This window comes from Rhea pennata, chromosome 26 (assembly GCF_028389875.1).
Source record: "Rhea pennata isolate bPtePen1 chromosome 26, bPtePen1.pri, whole genome shotgun sequence".
In the NCBI taxonomy this organism is placed as follows: Eukaryota; Metazoa; Chordata; class Aves; order Rheiformes; family Rheidae; genus Rhea; species Rhea pennata.
Window position 1 is genome coordinate 2,062,616 of NC_084688.1, and position 15,690 is coordinate 2,078,305.

General features: G+C 58.7%; 1 protein-coding gene across 1 annotated transcript in view; it reads left to right on the forward strand.

The window, feature by feature from the left end:
- The window catches only part of SRCIN1 (SRC kinase signaling inhibitor 1), a 56,719-nt gene extending 43,600 nt beyond the window's left edge, over positions 1 to 13,119 (forward strand). Inside the window, exons 17-23 of the mRNA XM_062595352.1 lie at positions 44 to 293; positions 625 to 779; positions 903 to 1,055; positions 2,085 to 2,213; positions 4,864 to 6,240; positions 9,092 to 9,229; positions 12,515 to 13,119. Coding sequence (XP_062451336.1) covers positions 44 to 293; positions 625 to 779; positions 903 to 1,055; positions 2,085 to 2,213; positions 4,864 to 6,240; positions 9,092 to 9,229; positions 12,515 to 12,640 — 2,328 coding nt within the window. The 3' untranslated portion in view covers positions 12,641 to 13,119. The remainder of the gene's footprint in view (positions 1 to 43; positions 294 to 624; positions 780 to 902; positions 1,056 to 2,084; positions 2,214 to 4,863; positions 6,241 to 9,091; positions 9,230 to 12,514) is intronic.
- The last annotated feature ends 2,571 nt before the right edge of the window (positions 13,120 to 15,690 follow it).

A 15,690-nucleotide genomic window follows, 5' to 3' on the forward strand; every position in this document is an offset into this window, starting at 1 on the left:
TGCATTGGTGCGGGCTGCAGCAAGCTCTGCCTGCTATCCACAGGCTGCTGAGCGGGACTGGGAGGAGAAGCGAGCAGCACTGACCCAGTACAGTGCCAAGGACATCAACCGTCTCCTGGAGGAGACACAGGCCGAGCTCATGAAGGCCATCCCCGACCTGGAGTTCGCTGCCAAGCACAAGCAGGCCACAGGCAGCAGCAGCGCTGCGTCCACGCCAGAGCACAAGCCCTCCAAGCCACAGCATGCACAGAAATCCACGGGCAAGGTGGACCCCAATGGCCGCCGGGGCTCAGGTACAGCATGGGGAGGGCTGGGTGCTGCAGCTGCACGGCAGATCCCTGGGCGCGGGTGCATGGTGAACCGGTTGCTGCAGATGTAGGGCAGATCCAGGTGCAGGACCTGTGTCCAAGATGAGCTTTGCTTTCTCCACTAATCTCTCTTTCTGCTTGGGCCCTGGCTGTGTCCTCACTGTCCTAGTCCTACTGTCACCATGTATTTCCCTGGGCTGAGCAGTGGTGCCCTGAAGGGAGCTTTTATGCCCAGGGAGGCAAGAGGAGAGTCCTAAGTGTTGTGCTAGAGGGGAAGGGAAGGACCTTGCACCCTCACAGCATCTTTTGTGTCCAGATGAACTGACAGTGCCCCGGTACCGGACTGAGAAACCCTCCAAATCGCCACCACCTCCCCCTCCTCGCCGGAGCTTCCCTTCCTCCCATGGGCTGACCACAACCCGCAGCGGTGAAGTCATTGTCACCAGCAAGAAGGAGCCTGGTTTCATGAAGGTAGGGAGCAGGGCCACAGGATGGCCACTGGGCTGGGCTGATGTCATCACTCTTTTACATGACCAGGCATGGCCCAACCTCCTGGTGCCCTGGCCTCTCAACCATCCTGCTCTCCCCTCACAGAAGGCTGAGTCGGAGGAGCTGGAGACACAGAAGCCCCAGGTGAAGCTGAGACGGACAGTGTCGGAGGTGGTCAGACCTGCCTCCACCCCGCCCATCATCGCCTCTGCTATCAAAGATGACGATGACGAAGACCGCATCATTGCAGAGCTGGAGGTGAGCACGGCGGGGGCTACAGGAAGCCCCAGGTTACCTGGACAGGGGGCAAAGCCCTCCCTGCCCTGTGTGCTTATGCGTGACCAACATGGGCTGTGCCCTGCTCTAGACATCATCAGGAAAGGCTTGGGGACAGGACTAGGGAACAGCTGGGTAAAGAAGCATCTCTAGCACCAGCCCAGCAGTGGGTGTTCCCCTCCTTGCCCTATCTTCCAGCAAGAGCGTGGGACTGTGGAGACAGGCAACAAGAAGCAATTACACCCTGCAGGACCCCTCAAGGGGTCGAGGAGCTGAGTGCCTGGTTTACCATCCTCCTTCAGCACTTCCGTCCAGTCTTGGGCTCTAAGCCAAACTCTTTGTTTTTAACGCTGTGCAGCTTCAGGTGGAGGTTCATTAGGTTTGTATGCAAAGCACCCTGTTGAGATCCCACCTGAGATGCCATTCTGAGGCTCTACATTCTGCAGGACTGAACTCCCCCAGGCTAGTTATTGCACCACATCCAGCCCTGTGTGTTCGCTAAAGTTGAGGTGCCCAGATGTGTTGTGGATCCCAGCAGGTTCCCAAACACTAGGAGCCCTGGGAATAGCTCCATGAACAAGACATGCCTCCAGCCTCCATCTCTGCAGAGCCTGCCCTGCAGACCCACCAAGGCCTCTCGTCCCTTTGCCACATTGGGGAGCTGGCAGCTGATGTGAGAAGCACAGACCTCATCCTAAAATCAGGGACTTGAATATCTCCAGGCTCTGAGAGCCCTATTGAGCACAGCCCAGGGACAGTTTTTCCCTGGCTGGTCTCCTGCTGCCTTGGAGAGTGGCTGGCAGTGCTTCAGGGTTGTCTCCATGGCCATGACTGAGCAGTCACTGTCACATACACACATTGTCCGCTGAGAACAGTGGTTGCTTCACTCACTGCCAGCAGCTGACAAGCCCCTGACCTGGCCTGTCTCTGGCAAGCATCCCTGCAGACACAGGCTCCGTCTCTGTTACCCCCAAGCCTCCCTCCTCCAATCCACCATGTTTGACTCCCCAGGTGTTTCAGAGAAGCTCTGCCTCCCCTTTCATTCCCAAGCTCCGTTACGATCCGCTCACGGCTGCCATCTCCCCTGGGCACGCAGACTTGTGGCCCAATGGAGCCTCCGTTGCAGCCGAAGGATGGAAGGTAACAGCTTGCTCCGAACTACAATCGCTTCTTCTACCTGACGGGCTGCCACTGCACTTCAACCAGCCTCATCTCCTGCCTCTTTTTAACTCTCTCTCTCTCTCCTTGTCTCTCTAATTTAACAAACTAATGGCTTCTCTCCACTCCCTTGCTCACTGCCACTGTGTGCAACACTGACACAGCACAGGACCAAGCACTAACCACACCGTCCCATGCAACAGCAACCCGAGGCTGCTGTAGCTCCTGTGAGGGCCAGACCCTGCAGCCACATGGATGGGAGAAAGAATGGAGGGCGAGGGGCATGGGGCTACTCCCAGCACTCCACCACGCTGGGCAAGGGGATGGTTCACTGGTCTCATGCCGTACGGGTGCCTTGGTGTCTTGCTACAGCTTGGGAGGGTGTCACTGGAACGAGGGCTCTGGATGATGATGCATGTTGTGCCTGCAGAAGGAGACCCCACTCCACATGCATGATGCTGGAGGAAGGTGAAGGGCTGGGCTGGAGGCCGGTGGCTGCTGGGAGCCTCTTGAGCAGCTGAGCAGAGCAGAAGGGGCAGGCTCAGCCCTGCTCCCTCCCAGCCTTCCTGCCCTCCATCCTCCAGGGATGGAGAGAGCAGGAGGAAATGAAGATGCCTGGACGGGATGGAGCAGAGGGTGCCCTGAGGGGTGCACAAGAGGGCAGAGAGCAGGTTAGAGGGTGCTGCTGAGACCCTCTCCAGAAAGCATCTAGCAGTGGGGAGCAGCAGGGCTGGGTGGGCTGCACTCGTGGGAAGGGGACAGGACTGGGGAAGCGCTTTGCAGTGGGACTCAGAGGCGGAGCCCTGGAACCCAGCATGGTGGATGTATGTGCTGCCTGGCTCCAGCCTGACTGGTGATGCAGAGTGGTTTTGCGCGGCCAAAAAGGGCCAGGCTATTTCCTTGTATCCTGCAAAGGCTTCGGTGGATTCACAGCCAAGGAGCCAGGCCAGACATTTGCTGGCCTCCCTGCCCTCACCCCCAAACCTTTGGAGGGGACACACAGGCCGCTGTCCTTGACTGCACCGTGAGGAAGGCTGGATCAGAGCAACAGGCATCTCTGTGCCAGCTGGGCTGGAGGAGCTGGGGGTGCTCACAGCCCTGCCATGCTACCCGCTCCTCACACACCCCTCGAGCTCAGCACAGGGCCAGGGAGCACAGCTGGGCCCGGGAGCCCAGTCTCTTCTCCTGGCATGGCCTGCTCCAAGGACCTGGACAGCTCTTTGGGTTTTCTGGCTCATCCAGAGCAGCTCAGCTGCTGCTGGAGTCAGGGCATGTCCTAGGAGCCCCACTGGGTCCCTGCTCTCTCCTGGAGAGACACAGCACCAGGGCTGAGTACACTGCTGCTGGGCAGACCACGGCTGCCTTAGAGCTGCTCCCTAGCAGCATCAGCTACCCCTGTAGGGAAGGGCCCCTCTCCCCAGGGCTTGGACAGGTCCAGCTCTGGCCCCAGAGCTCAGCAGCTGTTGCACTTATATGTTCTTCTCTATGTGCCCTGGGAGGAATTCAGACCCCCAGGGCTGGAGCACGAGTGCGATGGGCTGCGCTGGGGCTGAGGCTGTGCATCCCCCCGCCTGCCCATCCTGGGATGTGGGGCTGGGCCACTAGGCAGCGTGGTGTAACCATATCACCCTGTCCTGCTGTTAGGCCACCACAGCTGGCCAGCGCAATGCTGGACCTGACTGCAGCACACAGAGCCCATCTGGAGGCTGCCAACCCCTGCCTGGGAAAGGACTTCAGGTTTGTGGTGCAGAGGCCCCTTTGCAGCCCTGCAGCTGCACGTGGGCACCTGTTTTGGACAGTGTTTCTCCTCTGCAAGTCCTTCCACCTCTGTTTCCCTGGCCTCCTTAGGAGGCATGGCCCGCTCTAATCCCCCAGGCACAGCATGTGCCATTGCCTCTCCCTTGTGACAGTAACAGAGATGCAGGCAGAAGAACGACAGTATTTTCTGGGTGGCTTCTTGATACTCAGGGTTTTAAAGGTCTTGTACTCCTTTGCAGCTCATTTGCAGTGGATCTTCCCCTGCCTTCAGATCCACCAAGACCTGTGAGCTGACTGCAAAGAGCAGCCGCCCGGGTCGCTCACAGCCCCACAGCCCACGTGCGACTGTGCTGAGCAGCCATGAGGGCTGGGTGCTGCTCTCACATGAGCACTGTACCTATGTACACCAACATAAGCGAATCTGGACCAGACTGTGGCAGTCAGATTTCCAAAGGCGTTTGGGAAGTGCAGCAAGACAGAGTCTGGTTTACTAAAGAATCCAAACAACTTAATTGCATAAGTCTCATAGACCCCTTAAGCCCTGTAAAAGCACGGTGTCTCTCCATGCCTGTGAGAAGCCACAGTTGCCTGAACGGCTGCTGAAACCATGGCTAGGCAAGAGGGGAGCCAAGCAACCCCCCCTCCTGGCCAAGCACGTTCTTGGAGTGATACGGTGCCCGAAGGTGTCACCAGGGAAGGACCCGGAATGGCTGGGCGCTTGGGTGTGCTGACACGGGATGTGCCGTCCCAGTGGTAGTGAGCGAGTGCCCAGAAGCAGCTGCCCCACTCCCTGAGCAACTTCCACTTCCTTCACTGGCATGGCCAGGTCTCCCCTTCTCCACCAGCTCTTAATTTGTCTGAATTCTCTACCTAGGAGATGGAGCCCCTGGCACCCCCAGGGAGCAGGGCTTTCTCCCTCCCGCAGATTGTGCTCACCGAGTGGGTATCTGAACCACCGTCCCCTGAAGCCGAGCTTGAGCTATCGGTAGAAACGGGCTCCTCTGAGCACGGTGACCAGTCCGGCAGCAGAGGAGCAGGAGGGGAGCTTGCACCAGTCCATGGGCAGTCAGAAGGAAACTCTGCTGATGTGCTCTCACCAGACAGGCCTGAGAGCCGCTCTAATGGGGAAGGGAAATGCTGTGCATCTCCTGGCATCTCAAAAATGTCTCCAGCCACACTTGGGTGCGTTTCAGCCTCAGCCACACAGCCCCAGAGCAGCCTATTTCAAGGCTGTGACCATGCGCCAAGAGAGACTTTGATGTTCCCTCTAGTGAACAGCAAGGTCCCATCTCTCTCAAAGCATGAAACTAGCCAGTCTGCTGGGGAAGAAAGAGGGTGCACAGCTTTGAACTCTACTGGAAAACAAGAAGGCAGCAGCAAGCTGTTACACCAAGGTCCTTTGGCTGAACAGTCTCCCCTTCCCTCGAGGGAAGCCATGGATCCCGGAGCTGGAGACACTGCACTCTCACCCATCAGTGCAGATGGTGAAAGGTCCAGCACTGTCCTGGGACTTCCCAGTGGTGTTGTGGAGCCCCAAGGAGGAACCAGACAGAGTATGTGGGAGGCAGTTGCTCCTCCTGGAGTCCCTGATGGGATTTGCAGACAAACACGGAGGGAGGAACACAACAGCTTGCCAGCACCAGCATGCCCAGTGCCAAAACCCAGATCTTTCCTAGGCAGTGATCCAGATCAGCAAGGGAGCAAAGAGTCCAGGGCTGAGCACCCCAAGGAGGAGCTCCCTGCTTTCTCAAGGTCAGCGGAGGATGCAGCAGCACCAGGCTGGAGCAGCCTAGGTCTGCCCGCACAGGGAGAAGGAGCCGAGATGGACCCTTGTGTAGGAGGGAAGAGAGCGGAGGGACGCTGTTCCCCGGGTCCTCAGGGTCGGAGCAAAGGGGAGTTGTCTCTTCTCCACCCCATGACTGCACGCAGCAAAGAGATTTACGAAGGCACGTACCAGAGGCTGGATAGCCTAGAAGAGACTATCCGTGAGCTGGAAATAACCATTAATGAAATCAGCAGCCATCCGTCAGTTGAATTCATATTCCCTAAAGAACTTCTAGGACAAGAGGAGTCTAAGGATGCCAGTGAAGGGATAGAGGAAGGTCCAAGGGACGTCGTACACAGCAGCTGTGACAATGGCACGGCCATGGATCTCAGTCAGGCCAAAGATGATGCTCCTGAGAGTCCATCTTCGGGCAAGACCAAACCACCTCTGCTACCGAAGCCGCAGATCCCTCTCGACAGTCCTCAGGTTTATTTTCTGTTATCCCTCTTGCTGTGCTCTACCCTTGGATTCACTCTGATGCGTTTTCTTCCTCCATCTCTACCTGCCCCCTCTCTGTGAATCTACCTTCAGATAGAGCAGAGGTGTAAACCTGATCTCCTTTTCTCTCTGTCACTTGGGCAGGCCAGTGGAAATGCAGGCAAGAAGGAGGGAGACTGCAGACAGCAGGGTACGACTTGTAAAGGCAAGCGGGCGCGGGCAGCACTGCTGCCTGCTCCTCTCTGCGTGCTGGTGGTTTCCTCGCCCCCGTGCCATGCTGTGCACTAGCACTGAGCCAGACCAGGGCTAGCAGGTCTCTTCTGCGATGGCAGGTTTCAGGGCTGCTCCTGCTGTGCATCAGGCCTGGTTGCCTTGGCTGCTGGTCCGGCAGCTGGCTATGCCTGAGACCTGCAGTGGGCACTGGGGTGGGGATTTGCTCTGGCTTGGGCCCAAGGCGTAGTCCAGCCTCACATTGGTGTGATCACGGGCAGTGGTGAACCAGGCTCTCCAGAAAGGAGGCCACTTTGCCCGGTGTGTAGCTGAGTCCGTACTGGATCTGCCCCACTGATAAGTAGAGAGGCAGAGAGTGCTGTCTGCAGGATTGGCCTGGGGACCAGAAGGGTTAGCTTTTGCCCTGCCAATTTCTGCAGAACGATCTCTAGCTGGCTGCAGAGATGGCCGAGAGTTCGGCCTCGGAGCCCCCAGCCGCCTGGCGCACGCGCGGCCTGCATGTGCTGGACGGAGAAAGTGGCTTTGCTCTTTTTTCATTTTGCATAAGCACTTTTTTCTGACTAACTGCAGTTTAAGTGTCACTGCAAAGCAGCAGATGTTTCTCCTAATTAAATCACAGTGCGGGCTCCCTGAAGCCATCCAAATTGGTTTCCGTTGGAATCTGCAGCAGCCACTCGACTTGCTGAATAGCTGGGAGAAGCGGGGGGAAAAAGCCCTCAGCCATTCAGAAGTGAGCCCGTTCCTTTATTAACAATCAGTGCTCATGAATGAATCTCCTTTTCCATTTGCAGCAATTATTTCAGCCCTGGTTCTCACTTACACCGCGGCCCCTTTACAGCACTCTCGCTGGGTAAATGGGCCTTCCAAGTGGGTGTAGCTGCAATTTTCTCCTATTGTTAGTTCCCGCTGCACTGCCGGAGCGGTGCAAACTAGAAGCAGAGCTGCAAGATGAATTTATTGCTATAGCTGACACGTGCTTGGGTACTCACAAAGCAAAACTCAAATCAGGGCTTGACAGGAGAGGCTGTGTAAGCAGGCTTGTCTCAGTCGAGAGTCAGAGAGGGCAAATCTGGCTTGACATTTTAAGGCTGCTGCAACTTGGATGCAAAGGCTAAGAGCCAGCGCCGGGATCCTGTTTGCACCCAGGGTGCTGGGAGAGCTGGTGAAGATGTGGCGCAGATAGGACCTAGATTTCCTTGTGTTGTGTCCAGGGAGTCTCTCTCCCTGGTCTGTAGGACTGCTGAGGGTCTGAGCCAGAACAGGCTGGTCAGGCGCTGTGGAAGCCGTGAGTGTGTTTACTTGCTCTGCAGCGTACAAGTAATCTGAATGTCAAATGGACGGGGAAGAGAACGTAGGGAGGAAGCAATGCATACGAGACTGCAAAATAAAGCATTCTTGCAGATGCCAGCACATCGGTCCGCTCCTATGCTTCCTATTCCCTCCTCCTGCGCTCAGCCGCGCTCCCAGCTCTGCAGCCGTGCTGTGTGATCCCTGGTGAGGCAGCTTTTTGGCCCTCCGCTCCTGTGAGGTTCAAGACCCAATCTAGGCATAAATTGCACATTTCGGGAGCAGCATCGGAAATGCCAGTTTTGCCACCTGAGGAGCTGGTCCGGGCGCAGCACAGGGCGGGCAGGAGGGAGCAGCGATTGCAGGTGAAGGCTTTGGGCAGCACCAGGCAGTGGTGAGGCTCCCAACAGGGCCCCGTGCAGGTACCACTTTATTCACCTACTTGGAGGATTTGCTCACAGTTGCAAGAAACATGCTTACAGGTAACGCTTCTCTCGCTGCTGTTCTTGCAAGCCTTTGTATCTCAGCCTGTACAAGATAGTTAATAAAAGGCTCTGTATTCCCACTACCGTTGTTTCCACCTGGAATCTGCTTCTGTCTGACGTCGCCTCTTTCCCTTTCTCTTGGCTGTGCATCCCCTGCACAGGCAGGGATGCTCTCCTCCTGCTCTCGGCCTCCTGTTTGCAGTGTCCGTCCCTAACCCTCCCTGTTTGCATTGCAGAGTCGGCGACGGCTCTGCGTTGGTAAGTTCTGTCCGGTTTCTGAGCTTCCCGGAGCAGGTGCCCAATGAGGGCTCCTTTGGCACTTGGATCTGGTGTCCTTGTTAGTGTGAGTGCCACAAATCTGTAAATCCTGCTCTTGAGCATAGAGCTGTTGAGCACCTTTGCAGGAGAGCTGAGTTGAGGTCCATCCCGGCAGAGGTGCAGTGTCTGCACGGCGTGCTCCACGCCGGGGCCTTGGCAGGGTGAGCCAGGCTCCCCGCAGGACCTGAACCCCCTGCCCCCAGCGTGGGTGGGATTTCAAAAGACTATTGCTACATCTGACTCCGTTCATGATGAAAGGCGTACGAACGTGCGCAGAGTTAATTCAGTGCTGGGAACTCTGGATTCACTGCCAGGGGCAGGGATGTCCTGGCAGTGCCACGGAGCGCTGGGGCCCAGCGGGACGGCAGGGTACCACGCGCCGGGGCTGAAGGTGAAGGTGCCTGGCACAACTCCGCACGACCTGTGCCTAGCGCTGGCAGTGCCCAGCTGGAGGAAGCACTGGTATGTTTGTTTGCCTGCTGGTTTTAACCCTCCTCTCCAATTCTTTGTCCCAACAGAGTGGAGGCGTCTCCATCCCAGCCATGAAGATGGTGAACCCGGCGTCCAGGCTGAAGCAGAGCCAGCAGGGCAGCCCAGACAAAAGCAAACACATAAAGCAGAGAATGGAGTACATGAGGATCCAGGGACAACAGCAGGTAGTTTATCTCTAGAGCAGCCTCTCACGGCTCTCCTAGCAGCAGGGTGAACTGCAGGCGAGCCAGGACCCCTGCTTTTCCCTCACTGTCTCTTAGGGGTGAGTGTGTGGGTGGTGGGAAGAGGAGGAGGGAAGGCTTTGCCAGAAGAAGCTGCTTTTTGGGGGGCCTGGGCTCTCAGTAACTGCCCTTTCTGGCCCAGCGTGGGGTGCGGGGACCCACTGTCAGGGGGCAGGAGGCTCAGAGAGGTGGACAGGAGGATCTCTTGTGTCTGTCTCTTCCTGGTATGGTGGTTTCCATAGCTGGCTGTTGGGAATGGGGGCACAACCTTGTGCTGAGCTGAAAGTGGCAAACACATTTGAAGAGCGGTGTGAGGATGAAGCACAAGTCACTTCTTCCCCATCCCTGTGTGCCGACGCTGCCCCGATGGACAGGGCTGAGCCCCAGGGCTAGGTTCAGGCACTGCGGGCAGGGGGCTTTGATGCCCATGTCCTGAGGGATAGTTAGACCTCTTTGAAAACCGTTTTGGCCGTGGCGATGAGAGGGTTGATGGTGCAAGGCCTCTCGTACTGCCCAAGCCTGCTGTGGAGCCTGGAGATCCCCAGCCTGGTGTGCGGCGACCCACGTTGCACCTTTAGCCTGTCCCACTCCAAGGCGTAGGGTGTCCGTGCCCGTGGCTGCCCGCCGGACCGCTCTCCTGCTCTGTTTGCGCTCAGCCTCGTGGGCAGAGCCACAGGGAGGAGGAGGTCTAGGCTGCTGCGTTCATACTGGAGCAAACTCTGCGGAGCGGTGCCCTCAGCTGCCTTCGGAAATGGGGCTCCGAGGGGCTCCGGGTACCTCGGGATGGCCTTCCCCTGTCCATCCCAGGAGGTTTCCGAGAGCCAGGACCCTCCTCCCCTCCGTCCCTCTGTCCCGTCTGCTCCGTGCACGCTGCCGGGCTCACCAGGACAGCCCAGCGCGCAGCCAGCCTGCGGCACCGCGACACCCGTGTCTGCAGAAGCAGGTTTTCCCGGGCAAGGGGTGCCTAGAGCAGGGTGGCAGCACCGGGGTGCCCAGAAGCATGGGGAGAGAGCGGGGGGCCAGAGCAGCTGAAAGAGGAGAGCTCTGGGATGGGATCGTGTCCCCGCTTTGGCCCAGCACCAACCCCTCGCCCTGTCCCGCGTGGACTTGTCTGCGCTAGCCCGGACCGCTCCTCCCGCCTGCCGGGCGCAGCGGCGTTCGCTTGCTTCTGTGCTCGTGCGGACACGACCGGTGCTCGCGGTGGCTGTCCAACCTGCTCAGGCCACAAGGCAAGGTAACAAAAGCCACTTTGTCGCCCTTAAACGCCCCTTCCCCGCCTCTCCCAGCACTCCCCTCCGCCAGGTCCCCAGCTCCCTGCCGCCTGCCCCGCGGAGGCAGCTGCCCCGCGAGCGGGGCTGCCTCTGCTCTGTCCTCCCTTCCCTCCCTGGTCTGTGCTTCAGTCTCCATCCCTGGGCCTGTCTTGAACAAACCGCTCAATAAACCCAATTTTGCTCATTCTGTTGGAACCAGAAACCCTGTCAAACAAACCGGACGTTTTTCCCAGCTGCCTTGAAACTGTAGCTGTGCGGTTGGGGGGGGGGAGGGGGACACAGATTTCATGCAATTTGGGCAAACGTCTCATGAGCAAAATGGGCACCTCCCTCCCCGCAGCTCCGCCGGCTCCTCTGCGGCAAGAGGGGTCCGCGCAGCCTCCCGGCCGTGCGCGGGTGCTGTTTATTGCGACGGCAGCCGAGGCGGCGCCGGGTCCCGCGGCAGCCCGCGGTGCGTCCCCGTGGCCTCGCGCATGGCGCTGCGCTCCGCGGTGACGGCCCCCCCCCGCCCCGGCCGCGCACCAAGGGGTGCCCCCCTCCTTCGGCGAGCGGTTCGGACCCCCACCCGCTGCCCGGGCCGGCTGGCAGCCCGGCGTGAGCGCGCTCTGCGGGGCTCGGCACCCCGAGCAGGACCCCGCCGCGCGCCCGCCGTGCCCTGCCAGCCTCTCCAAGCCCACGCGCTTGCTGTTCCGACGTGTGCAGGTTTCCATGCCCCTAACGCGGGGGCGAGGGGTGCACCTAGGTTTTTGGGACCTCACCTCCAGGGCTGCCTCAGTGAGCGGGGAAACGCCGTCCAAAAGGGCAGTGCCAAGGGCCCGAGGCGGTCAGCAAGGCGTCTCCCCTGGCCTGGGTGCCGCGGGAGCACCCAGCTCCCCTCCCTGGTCTGCACAGCCTCAGCAGTGCTGCCAAGTCCTGTCCCCAGAGGCCACCCCCAGCCGTGGTCCAGGTTGTCCTGGTGTCCCTGTGCTCCCCATAGCGCCAGCCCCACCTCTGACCAGGCCGGGCACATGTGGCCACATCCCTCCTGTCCCCTTCTCCAAGCATGACCAGGACCCCAGCACCTTGCTGATGTCCTCACTGGGCATCCATGGGCAAAGCCTGGCCTGAGCAGCAGTTCTCCTTGGTGCTTTTGTCCTGGCTCTCCTCTCCACTGAGCTTGACTGTGTCCTCCTGGCCCAGCTGACCGTGGGGGATGAGTTGGGGCTGGAGGAGACTTTACTCCTTTCCCTGGAGGGTTGATGAGCAACCTTCCTGGTGCCTCCTGCCCTGAGTCTGGTTGGACTAGCTTTTGTATCGCTATTTTTTTCTAATTCCGGATGTGTGGTAGAGCACGGGGTGATTTGTGTCATCGGGCGTGGTGCCCGGACGCCAGCGCGGCGGGTGGCGGAGGGACGGGATGGGTGCTCTCGCGTTTCGGAGGAGCGTGCGGAGCTCTGCCGGAGGCTGCCGAGCCTTTCCCCGCGGGGAGGCAGCCTCCGCGCCCGCTCGGCTCTGAGAAGCAGCACCTCTGCGGCAGCCCCGGCCTCCCCGCGCCGCCCGGCCCGGCCCTGGCCGAGATAGTCACCGTGCAGCGCAGCGTGCATGCTCAGTCTAACATTGCGATTCTTGTCCCCCCCCTCCCGCCTTTCTCCCCTCTCCCCTTCGCCTGCCTGCCTCTGTGTGTGCGTGTCTGTCCACGTGTCCGTCTGTCTGTCTCTCTCTCTCTGTCTCTCTCCTTCTCCTCTCGGTGATGTCCCCTTCCCATCCAGTAACTCGTGGAACCAGCTCATCTCGTGCTCTGTTTGTGGTGGACCTTTTCCAGCTGCTTGACCTCAGGCCTAAATCAATGCTGCTTCTGAACAAACTCCTATTTTTTTCTTTTTTTTCCTTTTTTTTCCTTTTTTTTTTTAAGAAACTGTTTGACTTTCCTCCCCTTTCCCTCCTCCTCCTCCTCCTTGAATCTTGCTTTTCTTTCTAGGCCGCTAGAACATCTAAAGAGGCTAGTGAGACTTCCACTGCAGTCTCAGAAAAACCTACATCTGGCAGAACATCCATCCCTGTATTGACTTCCTTTGGGGCAAGGAACTCATCCATTTCATTCTAAACCTCCTTGCCAACTCCATCCAACTGTTTTCCTGCCTCCTGGGGCCTGGCTTCTCTCTTCCTTATGCTCCTCCCTTGGACTGTCTTCTTGAGGCACCTTGAGAGATCACCAGGTGTCCTTCTCTTTTTGTTTTAAATGTCTTGCTCCAATGTGGCCGACCTCGTGTCTCACCTCTGCTCCGATACGGCCGAACTTCTGTGTCACCTCTGCTCCGATGCGGCCCAACTTCTGTCTCGCCTCTGCTCCAGCACGGCCCAACTTCTGTCTCGCATCTTGCTCCAAAATGGCCAACCAGCCACTTTCTGTTTCTTTCTCTCTTTCTCTCTCTCGTTCTTTTTACTTTTCTTTTTTTTTCTTTCTCGTTTTGTTTTGGTTGCTGTCGTTGGTTTGGTTTTCTCGGTACCTCCCTTTTCCACCCTGGCGTTTTCTGTTTATTTAAGAGCTCTCAGAACTTCACTCCACCAGTTTCGCGAGCTTCAAGCAACAAGGACGCTGTGCGGCGCCCGACGCCTCCGCGGCCTGCTCGCGCGGGAGCGGTGCCGAAGCAGAGCGAGGCGGAGGGGGGGAGGAAAGGGGGGAAAAAGCGGCTGCCGAAGACGCCTCAGCCCCCCCCCCCCCCCCCCAAGACCTGACTGCTAACGCGGCTGCTGCTGCGGCTGCCGCTCAGTTTTCCTCCCGCTCGGGCGCTCCGTAGCCGTGACGCCCGGAGGCGGCGCGGAGCCGAGCCGCGGCCGGGGGCTTCGCCGGCGGCCGGCGCCGCGTGCCGAGGGCTGGCGCCGCCGCGGCCGTCGTCCCGCTCCGCCGGCGGCGGGATGGGGGGGGGGGTGAAGCAGGAGGGAGAGCGGTGGCCGGGGGATGCCGGAGCCCGGGCCGCGCGCTGGGGGCGGCCGCCGGCCGGGCTGAACCGGGGGGGGGGGGGAGAGAGAGAGATGCGGGCCGGGGGCGCCCGGCGCTGCCTAACGGAGCACTTTAACCGCTCGGCCGCGGCGCTGGCGGCGGCGGGGGCGCCGGGCCGGCCCTCCGTCCCCTTGCAGCCCGCGGGACGGCCGCGGAGCCCGGGGCGGGCGCCGGCGCCGGGAGCCGCCGGGCTCGGTGCCGCCGGTGCCGCCGGTGCCGCGGGGCCCGGCCGGCAGCAGGGCGCGGGGCTCGCGGGGAAGCGAGAGAGCGAATCACTCCTTTCGTTGGCTAGTTCGTCGCTGGGTTGGTTTTGGTTATTTTCTTCTTTTCCCCCCCCCCCTCTTTTTTTTGTATATCGATCATTTTTGTACAGAAGAACGAGCCTTTTTTGAATAACAAAGAGAAAAAAAAATACAAAAAAAAAAAAAAATCATGATGCAATTTCTTTGGATTGCAAAAAGCAACTCTTTACATTTAAGTGAAGTGTCTTAACATTTTATATTGTTTTAAAAAATATATTTACATATTATATATATATAATATACGTAATATAAATATATATATAAATATTTAAAAAAGAAAAGAAAAGAAAAGAAATGAATCTCTTCACGTCTGGTATATTAGGGGGTGGGTTTTCTTCCCTGGTTAAACTAGAGCTCCTGGTGATTTTGAGAGGGTCAGGGCGTAGCGGCTCTGGGGAGCCCTCGTGCCGCCCCCCCCCCCCCCGGCTCGGAGCAGTGAGGGGCCCGCGGGGCCGTCCGGGGAGGGGGACGCGCGGGGCCCGAGGCTCTGCGGCGCCGGCGCCGGGGCCGGGGCACGGCAGGAGCGGGCCTGCAGCAATAGCGGTCACTTGTTGCATTTAATTTAACTTTTAATTATTTTTCTCGGTACCAAAGTGAAACACTGTAGCAAAGCCACAGCTCCTTATGGGGGGGCTCCCGCGCCGCCCCCCCCAGCCCGCGCCTGCCCCGTCCCGCTCCGCAGCCCTCCCGGGCCCCCGCACACCCCCCCCCCGGGGGGGCTCGATGCCCTGCCGGACGGGGGGGCGGGGGGGGGAGCAAGAGACGCGTGGGCGCTGGGGGCCCCCCCCCCCAGCGTGGGTGCTGCCTGCCGGGGCGCCAGGCGCCCGGCCACATCTGGGCACATCTGGGCTCGCCAGCGCGCGCTGGCCGCCCCCAGGCCCTGAGCCTCCCCCCCTCCTTTCCTCCATAGTGCCCTGTGGCTGGGGGGGCCGGGAGGGCAGTGCTGGGGAAGGGGGGGGGGGGTGTAGCTCATGTCCACTGATTTCTCCCCGTCCCCGTCCCCGTCCCCCCCCCCGCTGGCGATCCGACTAGTTTTCTATGTGAGCGTGTGTCTGAGTGCGTGCGTGTGCGTCTGTCATTTCACGGCATCGTGCGGCTGTGTGCGAGCACCGAGCCCAGCGCGCTTGCTCAAGCAAGAGGAGAAAAAAAAAAAAAAAGAAAAAAAAAATCCGCTTGATTCTGCATTAAACCAAAAATAACAGAAAAAAGGAAAATGTTGCAAAAATGATCAAAAAAAAAATAGCGCTGCCTGCATTGTGCATGTGTCCGGAGGCGCCCCGCTGCATGCGCACCCCGCTTTACTCGTCTGGATGTTGTTTAAAAAAGGGTACAACTTTTAAAGGGACAGGAAAAAAAGAAGAAAAAAAGATTCCTAATACTCTTTAAAGGCTGTTTTGGGGTTTCTACGATGTTGTGTGTCTATAGCATGAATTTTTCTCGTGAACTGTTTAAAAAAAAAGAAAAAAAGAAAAAAAAAAAAAAAAGGCCGTGCGGCAGGCCGAGGCCCGCGGCGCTGGCCGGCCGCCTCGCCGGGTGCCTGTAGCGTAGTTCTCTGTATCTATATGGATGCCGTGGGTAGTTCTGTGCGAACCGTGACCATTGTACTTGCAAACTCCGGTGACAAAGGGTTGCTCTTGATTTTCTTCTTCCCTTTCCTACTTTTCTTTTCTATCAGAGTGTCTGGCTTTAATAAAATACTTTTTTTTTCCTCTATGGCTTTTTTTTTTTTTTTTTTTTCCCCTCCCTCTCCGGCAGGCCTGGGCTCGCGTCGCGGCTGCTGTCCCCTGCCGTCCCGCCCACCGCAGCCGAGGCCCTCGAGACCCCCCCAAGCTCCTGGGAGGGATCAAGGGG